The sequence below is a fragment of the Oncorhynchus keta genome, unplaced genomic scaffold (assembly GCF_023373465.1).
Source record: "Oncorhynchus keta strain PuntledgeMale-10-30-2019 unplaced genomic scaffold, Oket_V2 Un_contig_6399_pilon_pilon, whole genome shotgun sequence".
NCBI classification, from domain to species: Eukaryota; Metazoa; Chordata; class Actinopteri; order Salmoniformes; family Salmonidae; genus Oncorhynchus; species Oncorhynchus keta.
This window is the reverse complement of record NW_026288841.1, coordinates 192501-211309: the sequence shown is the minus strand read 5'-3', so window position 1 is coordinate 211309 and position 18809 is coordinate 192501. Positions and strand designations below refer to the sequence as shown.

The 18809-nt window shown below is 56.8% G+C and overlaps 1 protein-coding gene and 1 long non-coding RNA gene across 51 annotated transcripts in view; both read right to left on the bottom strand.

Annotated features, from left to right (window-relative positions):
* The window catches only part of mad1l1 (mitotic arrest deficient 1 like 1), a 90449-nt gene that overhangs the window by 8608 nt on the left and 63032 nt on the right, over positions 1-18809 (bottom strand). Inside the window, exon 16 of the mRNA XM_052511180.1 lies at positions 11234-11450. Within this exon, the coding sequence (XP_052367140.1) occupies positions 11234-11450 (217 nt within the window). The remainder of the gene's footprint in view (positions 1-11233; positions 11451-18809) is intronic.
* Positions 13936-15605, bottom strand: LOC127925874 (uncharacterized). Of its 50 annotated transcripts, XR_008122671.1 has the most exons (8): positions 15191-15605; positions 14711-15062; positions 14551-14646; positions 14391-14486; positions 14199-14262; positions 14135-14166; positions 14039-14070; positions 13943-14008 (listed from the first exon to the last, which is right to left on the bottom strand). It is a non-coding gene; the product is annotated as an uncharacterized LOC127925874 (long non-coding RNA). The 50 variants fall into 50 exon arrangements; XR_008122659.1 differs by having other exon boundaries at positions 13936-14008; positions 14039-14166; XR_008122664.1 differs by having other exon boundaries at positions 13936-14008; positions 14039-14166; positions 14423-14486.

Below are 18809 nucleotides of genomic sequence, written 5' to 3'. Positions count from 1 at the left end.
AGAGGTGGAGAGGAGAGAAGAGGTGGAGAGGAGAGAAAAGAGGTGGAGAGAAGAGGTGGAGAGGAGAGAAGAGGTGGAGAGAAGAGGTGGAGAGGAGAGAAGAGGTGGATGGAAGAGAAGAGGTGGAGAGAAGAGGTGGAGAGAAGAGGTGGAGAGAAGAGGTGGAGAGAAGAGGTGGAGAGGAGAGGTGGAGAGGAGAGGTGGAGAGGAGAGGTGGAGAGAAGAGGTGGAGAGAAGAGGTGGAGAGAAGAGGTGGAGAGAAGAGGTGGAGAGAAGAGGTGGAGAGAAGAGGTGGAGAGGAGAGAAGAGGTGGAGAGAAGAGGTGGAGAGAAGAGGTGGAGAGGAAAGAAGAGGTGGAGAGGAGAGAAGAGGTGGAGAAAGGGTGGAGAGAAGAGAAGAGGTGGAGAGGAGAGAAGAGGTGGAGAGGAGAGAAGAGGTGAAGAGAAGAGAAGAGGTCCCTGGAGAGAAGAGGTGGAGAGGAGAGAAGAGGTGGAGAGGAGAGAAGAGGTGGAGAGGAGAGAAGAGGTGGAGAGGAGAGAAGAGGTGGAGAGAAGAGAAGAGGTGGAGAGAAGAGAAGAGGTGGAGAGAAGAGAAAAGAGGTGGAGAGGAGAGAAGAGGTGGAGAGAAGAGAAAAGAGGTGGAGAGAAGAGAAAAGAGGTGGAGAGGAGAGAAGAGGTGGAGAGAAGAGGTGGAGAGAAGAGGTGGAGAGAAGAGAAAAGAGGTGGAGAGAAGAGAGAAGAGGTGGAGAGGAGAGAAGAGAAGAGGTGGAGAGAAGAGGTGGAGAGGAGAGAAGAGGTGGATGGAAGAGAAGAGGTGGAGAGAAGAGGTGGAGAGAAGAGGTGGAGAGAAGAGGTGGAGAGAAGAGAAGAGGTGGAGAGGAGAGGTGGAGAGAAGAGGTGGAGAGAAGAGGTGGAGAGAAGAGGTGGAGAGAAGAGGTGGAGAGGAGAGGAGAAGAGAAAAGAGGTGGAGAGAAGAGAAAAGAGGTGGAGGGGAGAGAAAAGAGGTGGAGAGAAGAGGTGGAGAGGAGAGAAAAGAGGTGGAGAGAAGAGGTGGAGAGGAGAGAAGAGAAGAGGTGGAGAGAAGAGGTGGAGAGGAGACAAGAGGTGGAGAGAAGAGGTGGAGAGAAGAGGTGGAGAGAAGAGAAAAGAGGTGGAGAGAAGAGAAAAGAGGTGGAGGGGAGAGAAAAGAGGTGGAGAGAAGAGGTGGAGAGGAGAGAAAAGAGGTGGAGAGAAGAGGTGGAGAGGAGAGAAGAAAAGAGGTGGAGAGAAGAGGTGGAGAGGAGAGAAGAGGTGGAAGAAGAGAAGAGGTGGAGAGAAGAGGTGGAGAGAAGAGGTGGAGAGAAGAGAAGAGGTGGAGAGAAGAGGTGGAGAGGAGAGGTGGAGAGAAGAGGTGGAGAGAAGAGGTGGAGAGAAGAGGTGGAGAGAAGAGGTGGAGAGAAGAGGTGGAGAGAAGAGGTGGAGAGGAGAGAAGAGGTGGAGAGAAGAGGTGGAGAGAAGAGGTGGAGAGGAGAGAAGAGGTGGAGAGGAAAGAAGAGGTGGAGAGGAGAGAAGAGGTGGAGAGGAGAGAAGAGGTGGAGAGAAGAGGTGGAGAGGAGACAAGAGGTGGAGAGAAGAGAAAAGAGGTGGAGAGAAGAGAAAAGAGGTGGAGGGGAGAGAAAAGAGGTGGAGAGAAGAGAAAAGAGGTGGAGAGGAGAGAAGAGGTGGATGGAAGAGAAGAGGCGGAGAGAAGAGGTGGAGAGAAGAGAAAAGAGGTGGAGAGAAGAGAAAAGAGGTGGAGAGGAGAGAAGAGGTGGAGAGAAGAGGTGGAGAGAAGAGGTGGAGAGAAGAGAAAAGAGGTGGAGAGAAGAGAGAAGAGGTGGAGAGGAGAGAAAAGAGGTGGAGAGAAGAGGTGGAGAGGAGAGAAGAGAAGAGGTGGAGAGAAGAGGTGGAGAGGAGAGAAGAGGTGGATGGAAGAGAAGAGGTGGAGAGAAGAGGTGGAGAGAAGAGGTGGAGAGAAGAGGTGGAGAGAAGAGGTGGAGAGAAGAGAAGAGGTGGAGAGGAGAGGTGGAGAGAAGAGGTGGAGAGAAGAGGTGGAGAGAAGAGGTGGAGAGAAGAGGTGGAGAGAAGAGGTGGAGAGAAGAGGTGGAGAGGAGAGGAGAAGAGAAAAGAGGTGGAGAGAAGAGAAAAGAGGTGGAGGGGAGAGAAAAGAGGTGGAGAGAAGAGGTGGAGAGGAGAGAAAAGAGGTGGAGAGAAGAGGTGGAGAGGAGAGAAGAGAAGAGGTGGAGAGAAGAGGTGGAGAGGAGACAAGAGGTGGAGAGAAGAGGTGGAGAGAAGAGGTGGAGAGAAGAGAAAAGAGGTGGAGAGAAGAGAGAAGAGGTGGAGAGGAGAGGAGAAGAGAAAAGAGGTGGAGAGAAGAGAAAAGAGGTGGAGGGGAGAGAAAAGAGGTGGAGAGAAGAGGTGGAGAGGAGAGAAGAGGTGGAGAGAAGAGAAGAGAAGAGGTGGAGAGAAGAGGTGGAGAGGAGAGAAGAGGTGGAGAGGAGAGAAGAGGTGGAGAGGAGAGAAGAGGTGGAGAGAAGAGGTGGAGAGGAGAGAAGAGGTGGAGAGAAGAGGTGGAGAGGAGAGAAGAGGTGGAGAGGAGAGAAGAGGTGGAGAGGAGAGAAGAGGTGGAGAGAAGAGAAGAGGTGGAGAGAAGAGGTGGAGAGGAGAGAAGAGGTGGAGAGGAGAGAAGAGGTGGAGAGAAGAGAAGAGGTGGAGAGAAGAGGTGGAGAGAAGAGAAGAGGTGGAGAGAAGAGAAAAGAGGTGGAGAGAAGAGAAAAGAGGTGGAGGGGAGAGAAAAGAGGTGGAGAGAAGAGGTGGAGAGGAGAGAAAAGAGGTGGAGAGAAGAGAAGAGGTGGAGAGAAGAGGTGGAGAGGAGAGAAGAGGTGGAAGAAGAGAAGAGGTGGAGAGAAGAGGTGGAGAGAAGAGAAGAGGTGGAGAGAAGAGGTGGAGAGGAGAGGTGGAGAGAAGAGGTGGAGAGAAGAGGTGGAGAGAAGAGGTGGAGAGAAGAGGTGGAGAGGAGAGAAGAGGTGGAGAGAAGAGGTGGAGAGAAGAGGTGGAGAGGAGAGAAGAGGTGGAGAGGAAAGAAGAGGTGGAGAGGAGAGAAGAGGTGGAGAGGAGAGAAGAGGTGGATGGAAGAGAAGAGGTGGAGAGAAGAGGTGGAGAGAAGAGGTGGAGAGAAGAGGTGGAGAGAAGAGGTGGAGAGAAGAGAAAAGAGGTGGAGAGAAGAGAAAAGAGGTGGAGGGGAGAGAAAAGAGGTGGAGAGAAGAGGTGGAGAGGAGAGAAAAGAGGTGGAGAGAAGAGGTGGAGAGGAGAGAAGAGGTGGAGAGGAGAGAAGAGGTGGATGGAAGAGAAGAGGTGGATGGGAGAGAAGAGGTGGAGAGAAGAGGTGGAGAGAAGAGGTGGAGAGAAGAGAAGAGGTGGAGAGAAGAGGTGGAGAGAAGAGGTGGAGAGAAGAGGTGGAGAGGAGAGGTGGAGAGAAGAGGTGGAGAGAAGAGGTGGAGAGGAGAGGTGGAGAGGAGAGAAGAGGTGGAGAGCAGAGGTGGAGAGAAGAGGTGGAGAGAAGAGGTGGAGAGGAAAGAAGAGGTGGAGAGGAGAGAAGAGGTGGAGAGGAGAGAAGAGAAGAGGTGGAGAGAAGAGGTGGAGAGAAGAGGTGGAGAGGAGAGAAGAGGTGGAGAGGAGAGAAGAGGTGGAGAGGAGAGAAGAGGTGGAGAGGAGAGAAGAGGTGGAGAGGAGAGAAGAGGTGGAGAGGAGAGAAGAGGTGGAGAGAAGAGGTGGAGAGGAGAGAAGAGGTGGAGAGGAGAGAAGAGGTGGAGAGGAGAGAAGAGGTGGAGAGGAGAGGTGGAGAGGAGAGAAGAGGTGGAGAGAAGAGGTGGAGAGAAGAGAAGAGGTGGAGAGAAGAGAAGAGGTGGAGAGAAGAGAAGAGGTGGAGAGAAGAGGTGGAGAGGAGAGAAGAGGTGGAGAGAAGAGAAGAGGTGGAGAGGAGAGAAGAGGTGGAGAGAAGAGGAGAGGTGGAGAGAAGAGGTGGAGAGAAGAGGTGGAGAGGAGAGAAGAGGTGGAGAGGAGAGAAGAGGTGGAGAGAAGAGGTGGAGAGAAGAGGTGGAGAGAAGAGGTGGAGAGGAGAGAAGAGGTGGAGAGGAGAATAGACAGGAATAATTAGTTCAATTAAGTCTGAAATCAATTTGGAATAGCGACTTACTGGTTTAAACGACTTGATTTGCGAATACAAAGCACGCGTCCAGAAAAAAAAGCACCCTATTCCCCTTGTAGTACCCACAGGCTCCCAGGTCAAGAGGAGTGTACTACCTAGGGAACAGGGTAGCATCTGGAACACCATATTCCCCTTGTAGTACCCACAGGCTCCCAGGTCAAGAGGAGTGTACTACCTAGGGAACAGGGTAGCATCTGGAACACCATATTCCCCTTGTAGTACACACAGGCTCCCAGGTCAAGAGGAGTGTACTACCTAGGGAACAGGGTAGCATCTGGAACACCATATTCCCCTTGTAGTACCCACAGGCTCCCAGGTCAAGAGGAGTGTACTACCTAGGGAACAGGGTAGCATCTGGAACACCATATTCCCTTGTAGTACCCACAGGCTCCCAGGTCAAGAGGAGTGTACTACCTAGGGAACAGGGTAGCATCTGGAACAGCATATTCCCCTTGTAGTACCCACAGGCTCCCAGGTCAAGAGGAGTGTACTACCTAGGGAACAGGGTAGCATCTGGAACACCATATTCCCCTTGTAGTACCCACAGGCTCCCAGGTCAAGAGGAGTGTACTACCGAGGAACAGGGTAGCATCTGGAACACCATATTCCCCTTGTAGTACCCACAGGCTCCCAGGTCAAGAGGAGTGTACTACCTAGGGAACAGGGTAGCATCTGGAACACCATATTCCCCTTGTAGTACCCACAGGCTCCCAGGTCAAGAGGAGTGTACTACCTAGGGAGCAGGGTAGCATCTGGAACACCATATTCCCCTTGTAGTACCCACAGGCTCCCAGGTCAAGAGGAGTGTACTACCTAGGGAACAGGGTAGCATCTGGAACACCCTATTCCCCTTGTAGTACCCACAGGCTCCCAGGTCAAGAGGAGTGTACTACCTAGGGAACAGGGTAGCATCTGGAACACCATATTCCCCTTGTAGTACCCACAGGCTCCCAGGTCAAGAGGAGTGTACTACCTAGGGAACAGGGTAGCATCTGGAACACCATATTCCCCTTGTAGTACCCACAGGCTCCCAGGTCAAGAGGAGTGTACTACCTAGGGAACAGGGTAGCATCTGGAACACCATATTCCCCTTGTAGTACCCACAGGCTCCCAGGTCAAGAGGAGTGTACTACCTAGGGAACAGGGTAGCATCTGGAACAGCATATTCCCCTTGTAGTACCCACAGGCTCCCAGGTCAAGAGGAGTGTACTACCTAGGGAACAGGGTAGCATCTGGAACACCATATTCCCCTTGTAGTACCCACAGGCTCCCAGGTCAAGAGGAGTGTACTACCTAGGGAACAGGGTAGCATCTGGAACACCATATTCCCCTTGTAGTACCCACAGGCTCCCAGGTCAAGAGGAGTGTACTACCTAGGGAACAGGGTAGCATCTGGAACACCCTATTCCCCTTGTAGTACCCACAGGCTCCCAGGTCAAGAGGAGTGTACTACCTAGGGAACAGGGTAGCATCTGGAACACCATATTCCCCTTGTAGTACCCACAGGCTCCCAGGTCAAGAGGAGTGTACTACCTAGGGAACAGGGTAGCATCTGGAACACCATATTCCCCTTGTAGTACCCACAGGCTCCCAGGTCAAGAGGAGTGTACTACCTAGGGAACAGGGTAGCATCTGGAACACCATATTCCCCTTGTAGTACCCACAGGCTCCCAGGTCAAGAGGAGTGCACTACCTAGGGAACAGGGTAGCATCTGGAACACCATATTCCCCTTGTAGTACCCACAGGCTCCCAGGTCAAGAGGAGTGTACTACCTAGGGAACAGGGTAGCATCTGGAACACCATATTCCCCTTGTAGTACCCACAGGCTCCCAGGTCAAGAGGAGTGTACTACCTAGGGAACAGGGTAGCATCTGGAACACCATATTCCCCTTGTAGTACCCACAGGCTCCCAGGTCAAGAGGAGTGCACTACCTAGGGAACAGGGTAGCATCTGGAACACCATATTCCCCTTGTAGTACCCACAGGCTCCCAGGTCAAGAGGAGTGTACTACCTAGGGAACAGGGTAGCATCTGGAACACCATATTCCCCTTGTAGTACCCACAGGCTCCCAGGTCAAGAGGAGTGTACTACCTAGGGAACAGGGTAGCATCTGGAACACCATATTCCCCTTGTAGTACCCACAGGCTCCCAGGTCAAGAGGAGTGCACTACCTAGGGAACAGGGTAGCATCTGGAACACCATATTCCCCTTGTAGTACCCACAGGCTCCCAGGTCAAGAGGAGTGTACTACCTAGGGAACAGGGTAGCATCTGGAACACCATATTCCCCTTGTAGTACCCACAGGCTCCCAGGTCAAGAGGAGTGTACTACCTAGGGAACAGGGTAGCATCTGGAACACCATATTCCCCTTGTAGTACCCACAGGCTCCCAGGTCAAGAGGAGTGTACTACCTAGGGAACAGGGTAGCATCTGGAACACCATATTCCCCTTGTAGTACCCACAGGCTCCCAGGTCAAGAGGAGTGTACTACCTAGGGAACAGGGTAGCATCTGGAACACCATATTCCCCTTGTAGTACCCACAGGCTCCCAGGTCAAGAGGAGTGTACTACCTAGGGAACAGGGTAGCATCTGGAACACCATATTCCCCTTGTAGTACCCACAGGCTCCCAGGTCAAGAGGAGTGTACTACCTAGGGAACAGGGTAGCATCTGGAACACCCTCTCCAAGCCAGAGAAATGGGCCTGCCTGGAATCTGATCAATTATTGACACAACAGTGAATGTTCCATAGTTCAGAAGGAGTGGTGTGGGTCGAGTGGAGTCGGAACAGAGCCTAATGGAACAACTGAATGACTGTGTAATTAACGTCACATAATCACAACAATGAACAATGACACAGACACATCCAGCCGTTGACAGCGTGAGGGTAATTACATGCTTTATTCATAATGTGATACTCCTCACCCTCCAGATTACTCATAATCACGTCTCTGCTCCTCTCCTCTCTACTTCATCTCCTCCCTTGTCCTCCCGCTCTCCTCCCTCGTTCTCTCCTCCCTGTCTCTCTCTCTCTCTCTCCTCCCTCGTCCTCCCTCTCCCTCCCTCGTCCTCCCTCTCCCTCCCTCGTCCTCCCTCGTCCGCCCCTGTCCTCCCTCTCTCCGCCCCTGTCCTCCCTCTCTCCGCCCCTGTCCTCCCTCTCTCCTCCCTCTCTACTCCCCTGTCTTCCCTCTGTCCTCCCCCTCTCCTGCCTCTGTCCTCCCCCTCTCCTCCCTTGTCCTCCGTCTCTCCGCCCTCCCTTGTCCTCCGTCTCTCCTCCCTCCCTCTCTCCTCCCTCTCTCCTCCCTTCCTTGTCCTCCCTCTCTCCTCCCTCCCTCTCTCCTCCCTCCCTCCTCTCCTCCCTCCCTCTCTCCTCCCTTGTCCTCCCTCTCTTGTCCTCCCTCTCTCCTCCCTTGTCCTCCCTCTCTCCTCCCTTGTCTTTCCTCTCTCCTCCCTTGTCCTCTCTCCTCCCTCCCTTGTCCTCTCTCCTCCCTCCCTTGTCCTCTCTCCTCCCATGTCCTCCCTCTCTCTCTCCTCCCTTGTCCTCCCTCTCTCCTCCCTTGTCCTCCCTCTCTCCTCCCTTGTCCTCCCTCTCTCCTCCCTTGTCCTCCCTCTCTCCTCCCTCTCTCCTCCCTTGTCCTCCCTCTCTCCTCCCTTGTCCTCCCTCTCTCCTCCCTCTCTCCTCCCTTGTCCTCCCTCTCTCCTCCCTCTCTCCTCCCTTGTCCCTCCCTCTCTCCTCCCTTGTCCTCCCTCTCTCCTCCCTTTCTCCTCCCTTGTCCTCCCTCTCTCCTCCCTTGTCCTCCCTCTCTCCTCCCTCTCCTCCCTCTCTCCTCCCTCTCTCCCCTCCCTTGTCCTCCCTCTCTCCTCCCTCTCTCCTCCCTTGTCCTCCCTCTCTCCTCCCTTGTCCTCCCTCTCTCCTCCCTTTCTCCTCCCTTGTCCTCCCTCTCTCCTCCCTTGTCCTCCCTCTCTCCTCCCTTGTCCTCCCTCTCTCCTCCCTCTCTCCTCCCTTGTCCTCCCTCTCTCCTCCCTTGTCCTCCCTCTCTCCTCCCTTTCTCCTCCCTTGTCCTCCCTCTCTCCTCCCTTGTCCTCCCTCTCTCCTCCCTTGTCCTCCCTCTCTCCTCCCTCTCTCCTCCCTTGTCCTCCCTCTCTCCTCCCTTGTCCTCCCTCTCTCCTCCCTTTCTCCTCCCTTGTCCTCCCTCTCCCTCTCTCTCTCCTCCCTCGTCCTCCCTCTCTCCTCCCTTGTCCTCCCTCTCTCCTCCCTTGTCCTCCCTCTCTCCTCCCTTGTCCTCTCTCTCTCCTCCCTTGTCCTCCCTCTCTCCTCTCTCTCTCCCTCCCTTGTCCTCCCTCTCTCCTCCCTCTCTCCTCCCTTGTCCTCCCTCTCTCCTCCCTCTCTCCTCCCTTGTCCTCCCTCTCTCCTCCCATGTCCTCCCTCTCCTCCCTTGTCCTCCCTCTCCCTCTCTCTCTCCTCCCTCGTCCTCCCTCTCTCCTCCCTTGTCCTCTCTCTCTCCTCCCTTGTCCTCCCTCTCTCCTCCCTTGTCCTCTCTCTCTCCTCCCCCTTGTCCTCCCTCTCTCCTCTCTCTCTCCTCCCTTGTCCTCCCTCTCTCCTCCCTCTCTCCTCCCTTGTCCTCCCTCTCTCCTCCCTTTCTCCTCCCTCGTCCTCCCTCTCCCTCTCTCTCTCCCTCCCTCGTCCTCCCTCTCTCCTCCCTTGTCCTCCCTCTCTCCTCCCTTGTCCTCCCTCTCTCCTCCCTTGTCCTCTCTCTCTCCTCCCTTGTCCTCCCTCTCTCCTCCCTCTCTCCTCCCTTGTCCTCCCTCTCTCCTCCCTCTCTCCTCCCTTGTCCTCCCTCTCTCCTCCCTCGTCCTCCCTCTCTCCTCCCTTGTCCTCCCTCTCTCCTCCCTTGTCCTCCCTCTCTCCTCCCTTGTCCTCCCTTGTCCTCCCTCTCTCCTATTCTTCCCTCTCCACACTTTTCTTTGTTTCTCCTCTGTCTGTCCATTTCTCATTCTCTAGGTCCTCTCACGTTCCCTCTCCCTAAAACAGACCATTTCTGTGTTCAGTCTGTGCGTGTGTCTGTGTGTGTCTGTGTGTGTGTGTGTGTGTGTGTGTGTGCGTGTGTCTGTGTGTCTGTGTCTGTGTGTCTGTGTCTGTGTGTCTGTGTCTGTGTGTCTGTGTCTGTGTGTCTGTGTCTGTGTGTCTGTGTCTGTGTGTCTGTGTCTGTGTGTGTGTCTGTGTGTGTGTGTCTGTGTGTGTGTGTCTGTGTGTGTGTGTCTGTGTGTGTGTGTCTGTGTGTGTGTGTCTGTGTGTGTGTGTCTGTGTGTGTGTGTCTGTGTGTCTGTGTCTGTGTGTGTCTGTGTGTGTCTGTGTGTGTCTGTGTGTGTCTGTGTGTGTCTGTGTGTGTGTGTCTGTGTGTCTGTGTGTGTATAAACAGCCCATTTCTACAGTGAGTTTCAGTCTCTCTCCAGGGGTAACTAAAGCCGTGTTCACACTGCAGGCATTAATGCTCAAATCCGTTTTGGGATACTGGCTGTCCAAACACCATGTTATACAACCCACCAAAATCAGATGTGTGTGTTCACGCAGCAGTCATTGGCTGACACGCCTACGCTAGTTGTCATAGTAACGGCAGGCATGCGAGCGGTGGTGGAGGCTGATTGGTGGTGGTGCTTCCTATCACTCAGAAGTTATGTAACAAGCTACAACAACGCTGCCGTGTCCGTTTCCTCGCTGAACGTTCAGAAGCGGTGTAAGAACACTTAAAGCCTCAAAGGAAAATACGAGTCCTCTCTGGCCAGCCAGCCGCAGCAGTCCACTAGCCAGCCGCAGCAGTCCACTAGCCAGCCAGCCAGCCGCAGCAGTCCACTAGCCAGCCAGCCAGCCGCAGCAGTCCACTAGCTAGCCAGCCGCAGCAGTCCGCTAGCCAGCCAGCCAGCCGCAGCAGTCCGCTAGCCAGCCGCAGCAGTCCGCTAGCCGGCCAGCCATCCGCAGCAGTCCGCTAGCCGGCCAGCCAGCCGCAGCAGTCCGCTAGCCGGCCAGCCAGCCGCAGCAGTCCGCTAGCCGGCCAGCCAGCCGCAGCAGTCCGCTAGCCGGCCAGCCAGCCGCAGCAGTCCGCTAGCCAGCCAGCCAGCCGCAGCAGTCCGCTAGCCAGCCAGCCAGCCGCAGCAGTCCGCTAGCCGGCCAGCCATCCGCAGCAGTCCGCTAGCCGGCCAGCCATCCGCAGCAGTCCGCTAGCCGGCCAGCCAGCCGCAGCAATGAGAAAGAATAGAGGTAGAGCGAGGGGCCGACGGTAGAGCGAGGGGCCGACGGCAGAGAGAGGGGCCGACGGCAGAGAGAGGGGCCGACGGCAGAGAGAGGGGCCGACGGTAGAGAGAGGGGCCGACGGTAGAGAGAGGGGCCGACGGTAGAGAGAGGGGCCGACGGTAGAGAGAGGGGCCGACGGTAGAGAGAGGGGCCGACGGTAGAGAGAGGGGCCGACGGCAGAGAGAGGGGCCGACGGTAGAGCGAGGGCCCGACGGCAGAGAGAGGGGCCGACGGCAGAGAGAGGGGCCGACGGTAGAGCGAGGAGCCGATGGCAGAGAGGGGCCGACGGCAGAGAGGGGGGCCGACGGCAGAGAGAGGGGCCGACGGCAGAGCGGGGCCGACGGCAGAGAGAGGGGCCGACGGCAGAGCGGGGCCGACGGCAGAGAGAGGCCGACGGCAGAGAGAGGGGCCGACGGCAGAGAGGGGCCGACGGCAGAGAGAGGGGCCGACGGCAGAGAGAGGGGCCGACGGCAGAGAGAGGGGCCGACGGCAGAGAGAGGGGCCGACGGCAGAGAGGGGCGATGACAAAGATGAAGGTCGAGAAAGAGGATGAAGGTCGAGAAAGAGGATGAAGGTCGAGAAGCTGAAGGTCGAGAGGCTGAAGTAGAGGCTTGCCAGTTCTCCAGTATAAATAACGTTTTGTTTTTGCATAAACCCTGAACGAGAGAACAGCCCGTCACCAGTGAAAAGCTGTCAGTGAGCTGTGCGTTTCCTCTTACCCAGGACCTCCTGTGAGGGAGGCAGACTGAGGCTGGCCTCTCCTGCAGCAGCAGCAAGAGGGATAGCGCCCCCTGTCTGCAGTGAGCGGAGGCGTTCCCTCAAACACTCTACTTCTGCCCTCAGCGCCTCCACTTCCTCCACACGCTGCTGTTTGGCCATGCTCGTAGGGTTCAGACTGAAGTGGAGGACTTTGGTTTTGACCGGATTGTAGTCTCCCTGGAGAGAGACAGGAAGAGAGAGAGAGGGGGAAGAGAGAGAGAGGGGGGAAGAGAGAGAGAGAGAGAGAGAGAGAGAGAGAGGGGGAAGAGAGAGAGAGAGAGAGGGAAGAGAGAGAGAGAGAGAGGGGAGAGAGAGGGGAGAAGAGAGAGAGAGAGAGGGGAGAAGAGAGAGAGAGAGAGGAGAGAGAGAGAGAGAGAGAGAGAGAGAGAGAGAGAGAGAGAGAGAGAGAGAGAGAGAGAGAGAGAGAGAGAGAGAGAGAGAGAGAGACGAAGAGAGAGAGAGAGACGGGAAGAGAGAGAGAGAGACGGGAAGAGAGAGAGAGAGAGAGACGGGGGAAGAGAGAGAGAGAGAGAAATGCTTTAGAAACACGCCAGAACTGAATCTTACCAGGACACTGGTCATCATTTTACATTCATTTTCATGACAATTCCACATGTTGAATCAGTGTAAACAGCAACAAGCAGGAGATCTCCATCCCACCGCGGAACAGTAAGAGATCTCCATCCCACCACGGGACAGTAAGAGATCTCCATCCCACCGCGGGACAGTAAGAGATCTCCATCCCACCACGGGACAGTAAGAGATCTCCATCCCACCACAGGACAGTAAGAGATCTCCATCACACCACGGGACAGTAAGAGATCTCCATCCCACCACGGGACAGTAAGAGATCTCCATCCCACCACAGGACAGTAAGAGATCTCCATCCCACCGCGGGACAGTAAGAGATCTCCATCACACCGCGGGACAGTAAGAGATCTCCATCCCACCACGGGACAGTAAGAGATCTCCATCACACCGCGGACAGTAAGAGATCTCCATCCCACCACGGGACAGTAAGAGATCTCCATCCCACCGCGGGACAGTAAGAGATCTCCATCCCACCACGGGACAGTAAGAGATCTCCATCCCACCACAGGACAGTAAGAGATCTCCATCACACCACGGGACAGTAAGAGATCTCCATCCCACCACGGGACAGTAAGAGATCTCCATCACACCACGGAACAGTAAGAGATCTCCATCCCACCGCGGGACAGATCTCCATCCCACCGCGGGACAGTAAGAGATCTCCATCCCACCGCGGGACAGTAAGAGATCTCCATCCCACCGCGGGACAGATCTCCATCCCACCGCGGGACAGTAAGAGATCTCCATCCCACCACGGGACAGTAAGAGATCTCCATCCCACCGCGGGACAGTAAGAGATCTCCATCCCACCACGGAACAGTAAGAGATCTCCATCACACCACGGAACAGTAAGAGATCTCCATCCCACCGCGGGACAGTAAGAGATCTCCATCACACCGCGGGACAGTAAGAGATCTCCATCACACCACGGGACAGTAAGAGATCTCCATCACACCACGGGACAGTAAGAGATCTCCATCACACCACGGGACAGTAAGAGATCTCCATCCCACCACGGGACAGTAAGAGATCTCCATCCCACCGCGGGACAGTAAGAGATCTCCATCCCACCGCGGGACAGTAAGAGATCTCCATCCCACCGCGGGACAGTAAGAGATCTCCATCCCACCACGGGACAGTAAGAGATCTCCATCCCACCACAGGACAGTAAGAGATCTCCATCACACCACGGGACAGTAAGAGATCTCCATCCCACCACGGGACAGTAAGAGATCTCCATCCCACCACAGGACAGTAAGAGATCTCCATCCCACCGCGGGACAGTAAGAGATCTCCATCACACCGCGGGACAGTAAGAGATCTCCATCCCACCACGGGACAGTAAGAGATCTCCATCCCACCGCGGGACAGTAAGAGATCTCCATCCCACCACGGGACAGTAAGAGATCTCCATCCCACCGCGGGACAGTAAGAGATCTCCATCCCACCACGGGACAGTAAGAGATCTCCATCCCACCACGGGACAGTAAGAGATCTCCATCACACCACGGGACAGTAAGAGATCTCCATCCCACCACGGGACAGTAAGAGATCTCCATCCCACCGCGGAACAGTAAGAGATCTCCATCCCACCGCGGACAGATCTCCATCCCACCGCGGGACAGTAAGAGATCTCCATCACACCGCGGGACAGTAAGAGATCTCCATCCCACCGCGGGACAGTAAGAGATCTCCATCCCACCACGGAACAGTAAGAGATCTCCATCACACCACGGAACAGTAAGAGATCTCCATCCCACCGCGGGACAGTAAGAGATCTCCATCACACCGCGGGACAGTAAGAGATCTCCATCACACCACGGGACAGTAAGAGATCTCCATCACACCACGGGACAGTAAGAGATCTCCATCACACCACGGGACAGTAAGAGATCTCCATCCCACCACGGGACAGTAAGAGATCTCCATCCCACCGCGGGACAGTAAGAGATCTCCATCCCACCGCGGGACAGTAAGAGATCTCCATCACACCGCGGGACAGTAAGAGATCTCCATCCCACCGCGGGACAGTAAGAGATCTCCATCACACCACGGGACAGTAAGAGATCTCTCTCTTAACCTCCACTGTCTTCCCGGTGTCTCAGCCTTAACCTCCACTGTCTTCCTGGTGTCTCAGCCTTAATCTCCACTGTCTTCCTGGTGTCAGCCTTAACCTCCACTGTCTTCCTGGTGTCTCAGCTTTAACCTCCACTGTCTTCCTGGTGTCTCAGCCTTAACCTCCACTGTCTTCCCGGTGTCTCAGCCTTAACCTCCACTGTCTTCCCGGTGTCTCAGCCTTAACCTCCACTGTCTTCCTGGTGTCTCAGCCTTAACCTCCACTGTCTTCCCGGTGTCTCAGCCTTAACCTCCACTGTCTTCCCGGTGTCTCAGCCTTAACCTCCACTGTCTTCCCGGTGTGTCAGCCTTAACCTCCACTGTCTTCCCGGTGTGTCAGCCTTAACCTCCACTGTCTTCCCGGTGTGTCAGCCTTAACCTCCACTGTCTTCCCGGTGTGTCAGCCTTAACCTCCACTGTCTTCCCGGTGTCTCAGCCTTAACCTCCACTGTCTTCCCGGTGTCTCAGCCTTAACCTCCACTGTCTTCCCGGTGTCTCAGCCTTAACCTCCACTGTCTTCCCGGTGTGTCAGCCTTAACCTCCACTGTCTTCCCGGTGTGTCAGCCTTAACCTCCACTGTCTTCCCGGTGTCTCAGCCTTAACCTCCACTGTCTTCCCGGTGTCTCAGCCTTAACCTCCACTGTCTTCCCGGTGTGTCAGCCTTAACCTCCACTGTCTTCCCGGTGTGTCAGCCTTAACCTCCACTGTCTTCCCGGTGTGTCAGCCTTAACCTCCACTGTCTTCCCGGTGTCTCAGCCTTAACCTCCACTGTCTTCCCGGTGTCTCAGCCTTAACCTCCACTGTCTTCCTGGTGTGTCAGCCTTAACCTCCACTGTCTTCCTGGTGTCTCAGCCTTAACCTCCACTGTCTTCCTGGTGTCTCAGCCTTAACCTCCACTGTCTTCCTGGTGTCTCAGCCTTAACCTCCACTGTCTTCCTGGTGTCTCAGCCTTAACCTCCACTGTCTTCCTGGTGTGTCAGCCTTAACCTCCACTGTCTTCCTGGTGTCTCAGCCTTAACCTCCACTGTCTTCCTGGTGTGTCAGCCTTAACCTCCACTGTCTTCCTGGTGTGTCAGCCTTAACCTCCACTGTCTTCCCGGTGTGTCAGCCTTAACCTCCACTGTCTTCCCGGTGTGTCAGCCTTAACCTCCACTGTCTTCCCGGTGTGTCAGCCTTAACCTCCACTGTCTTCCCGGTGTCTCAGCCTTAACCTCCACTGTCTTCCTGGTGTCTCAGCCTTAACCTCCACTGTCTTCCTGGTGTGTCAGCCTTAACCTCCACTGTCTTCCTGGTGTCTCAGCCTTAACCTCCACTGTCTTCCTGGTGTCTCAGCCTTAACCTCCACTGTCTTCCTGGTGTCTCAGCCTTAACCTCCACTGTCTTCCTGGTGTCTCAGCCTTAACCTCCACTGTCTTCCTGGTGTGTCAGCCTTAACCTCCACTGTCTTCCTGGTGTCTCAGCCTTAACCTCCACTGTCTTCCTGGTGTGTCAGCCTTAACCTCCACTGTCTTCCTGGTGTGTCAGCCTTAACCTCCACTGTCTTCCTGGTGTGTCAGCCTTAACCTCCACTTCAAATAGTATTCATGTCCAGTATTGTAGGATAAACTAGGGGAGATTCTCCAAGACACAGACACATAGCAGTCAGACAGAGAGAGACACATAGCAGAGAGGCAGAGACAGAGAGACAGAGAGACAGAGAGAGACAGAGAGACAGAGAGACAGAGAGACAGAGAGACAGAGAGACAGAGAGACAGAGAGACAGAGAGACAGAGAGGCAGAGAGAGAGAGAGAGAGAGAGAGGCAGAGAGAGAGAGAGGCAGAGAGAGAGAGAGAGAGAGAGAGAGAGAGAGAGAGAGAGAGAGAGAGAGAGAGAGAGAGAGAGAGAGAGAGAGAGAGAGAGAGAGAGAGAGAGAGAGAGAGAGAGAGAGAGAGAGAGAGAGAGAGAGAGAGAGAGAGAGAGAGAGAGAGAGAGAGAGAAGAGAGAGAGAGAGAGACATAGCAGACAGATCTCTCCGGTTCTAAAATACATGGGAGTCATTGCTTCATGATTAATACGGTTCTGCTTTTAATCCACTTTCACAGATCTCAATGCTTAAAGTGTGGTCTCAAAATACTCCCTCTCCCCCTCCTCTCTCTCCTCCCTCAGCTCCCTGTCCTCCTCCCTCTCCTCTCTCCCCCTCCTCCTCCCCCCCCCCTCAGCTCCCTGTCCTCCTCCCTCTCCTCTCTCCCTCTCCCCTCCTCTCTCTCCTCCCTCAGCTCCCTGTCCTCCTCCCTCTCCTCTCTCCCCCCTCCCTCCCCCTGAGCTCCCTCTCCTCTCTCCCCTCCCTCAGCTCCCTCTCTTCCTCCCTCTCCTCTCTCCCCTCCCTCTCCCCTCCCTCAGCTCCCTCTCCCCTCTCCCCTCCCTCAGCTCCCTCTCCTCTCTCCCCTCCCTCTCCTCCTCCCCTCCTCTCTCCCCTCCCTCAGCTCCCTGTCCTCCTCCCTCTCCTCTCTCCCCTCCCTCCGCTCCCTCTCCTCTCTCCCTCTCCCCTCTCCCTCCCCTCCCTCCCCTCCCTCTCCTCCTCCCTCTCCTCCTCCCTCAGCTCCCTCTCCTCTCTCCCCTCCCTCCGCTCCCTCCCCTCCTCTCTCCCCTCCCTCAGCTCCCTCCCCTCCTCCCTCCTCTCTCCCCTCCCTCAGCTCCCTGTCCTCCTCCCTCTCCTCTCTCCCCTCCCTCAGCTCCCTCTCCTCTCTCCCTCTCCTCTCTCCCTCCCCTCCCTCAGCTCCCTCTCCTCCTCCCTCAGCTCCCTCTCCGCCTCCCTCCTCTCTCCCCCTCCCTCCCTCTCCTCTCTCCCCAGCTCCCTCCCCTCCTCCCTCCCCTCCCTCAGCTCCCTCTCCTCTCTCCCCTCCCTGAGCTCCCTCTCCTCTCTCCCCTCCCTCAGCCCCCTCCTCTCTCCCCTCCCTCAGCTCCCTGTCCTCCTCCCTCTCCTCTCTCCCCTCCTCAGCTCCCTGTCCTCCTCCCTCTCCTCTCTCCCCCTCCTCTCTCCCCTCCCTCAGCTCCCTGTCCTCCTCCCTCTCCTCTCTCCCCCTCCTCCCTCCCCTCCCTCAGCTCCCTCTCCCCTCCCTCAGCTCCCTCTCCTCTCTCCCCTCCCTCAGCTCCCTCACTCTCCTCCCCTCCTCTCTCCCCTCCCTCAGCTCCCTCTCCTCCTCCCTCTCCTCTCTCCCTCTCAGCTCCCTCACTCTCCTCTCTCCCCCTCCTCTCTCCCCTCCCTCAGCTCCCTGTCCTCCTCCCTCTCCTCTCTCCCCTCCCTCAGCTCCCTGTCCTCCTCCCTCCCCCAGCTCCCTGTCCTCCTCCCTCCCCTCCTCCCTCCTCTCTCCCCTCCCTCAGCTCCCTCTCCTATCTCCCCTCCCTGAGCTCCCTCTCCTCTCTCCCCTCCCTCAGCTCTCTCCCTCTCCTCCTCCCCCTCCTCTCTCCCCTCCCTCAGCTCCCTGTCCTCCTCCCTCTCCTCTCTCCCCCTCCTCAGCTCCCTGTCCTCCTCCCTCTCCTCTCTCCCCCTCCTCTCTCCCCTCCCTCAGCTCCCTGTCCTCCTCCCTCTCCTCTCTCCCCTCCTCTCTCCCCCTCCTCAGGTCCCTCCCCTCAGCTCCCTCCCCTCCCTCAGGTCCCTCCCCTCAGCTCCCTCCCCTCCCTCAGCTCCCTCTCCTCTCTCCCCTCCCTCAGCTCCCTCTCCTCTCTCTCCCTCAGCTCCCTCACTCTCCTCTCTCCCCTCCTCTCTCCCCTCCCTCAGCTCCCTCTCCTCCTCCCTCTCCTCCTCCTCCCTCTCCTCTCTCCCTCTCCTCTCTCAGCTGCCTCACTCTCCTCTCTCCCCCTCCTCTCTCCCATCCCTCAGCTCCCTGTCCTCCTCCCTCTCCTCTCTCCCCTCCCTCAGCTCCCTCTCCTCTCTCCCTCCCCTCCCTCAGCTCCCTCTCCTCCTCCCTCAGCTCCCTCTCCTCCTCCCTCTCCTCTCTCCCCTCCCTCCCTCTCCTCTCTCCCCAGCTCCCTCCCCTCCTCCCTCCTCTCTCCCCTCCCTCTCCTCTCTCCCCTCCCTGAGCTCCCTCTCCTCTCTCCCCTCCCTCAGCTCCCTCCCTCTCCTCCTCCCCCTCCTCTCTCCCCTCCCTCAGCTCCCTGTCCTCCTCCCTCTCCTCTCTCCCCCTCCTCAGCTCCCTGTCCTCCTCCCTCTCCTCTCTCCCCCTCCTCTCTCCCCTCCCTCAGCTCCCTGTCCTCCTCCCTCTCCTCTCTCCCCCCCCTCTCTCCCCTCCCTCAGCTCCCTCCCCTCCCTCAGCTCCCTCCCCTCCCTCAGCTCCCTCACTCTCCTCCCCTCCTCTCTCCCCTCCCTCAGCTCCCTCTCCTCCTCCCTCTCCTCTCTCCCTCTCCTCCTCCCTCTCCTCTCTCCCTCACTCTCCTCTCTCCCCTCCTCTCTCCCCTCCCTCAGCTCCCTGTCCTCCTCCCTCTCCTCTCCCCTCCCTCAGCTCCCTGTCCTCCTCCCTCCCCTCCTCCCTCCTCTCTCCCCTCCCTCAGCTCCCTGTCCTCCTCCCTCCCCTCCTCCCTCCTCTCTCCCCTCCCTCAGCTCCCTCTCCTCTCTCCCCTCCCTCAGCTCTCTCCCTCTCCTCCTCCCCCTCCTCTCTCCCCTCCCTCAGCTCCCTGTCCTCCTCCCTCTCCTCTCTCCCCCTCCTCAGCTCCCTGTCCTCCTCCCTCTCCTCTCCCCTCCCTCAGCTCCCTGTCCTCCTCCCTCTCCTCTCTCCCCCTCTCTCTCCCCTCCCTCAGGTCCCTCCCCTCAGCTCCCTCCCCTCCCTCAGCTCCCTCTCCTCTCTCCCCTCCCT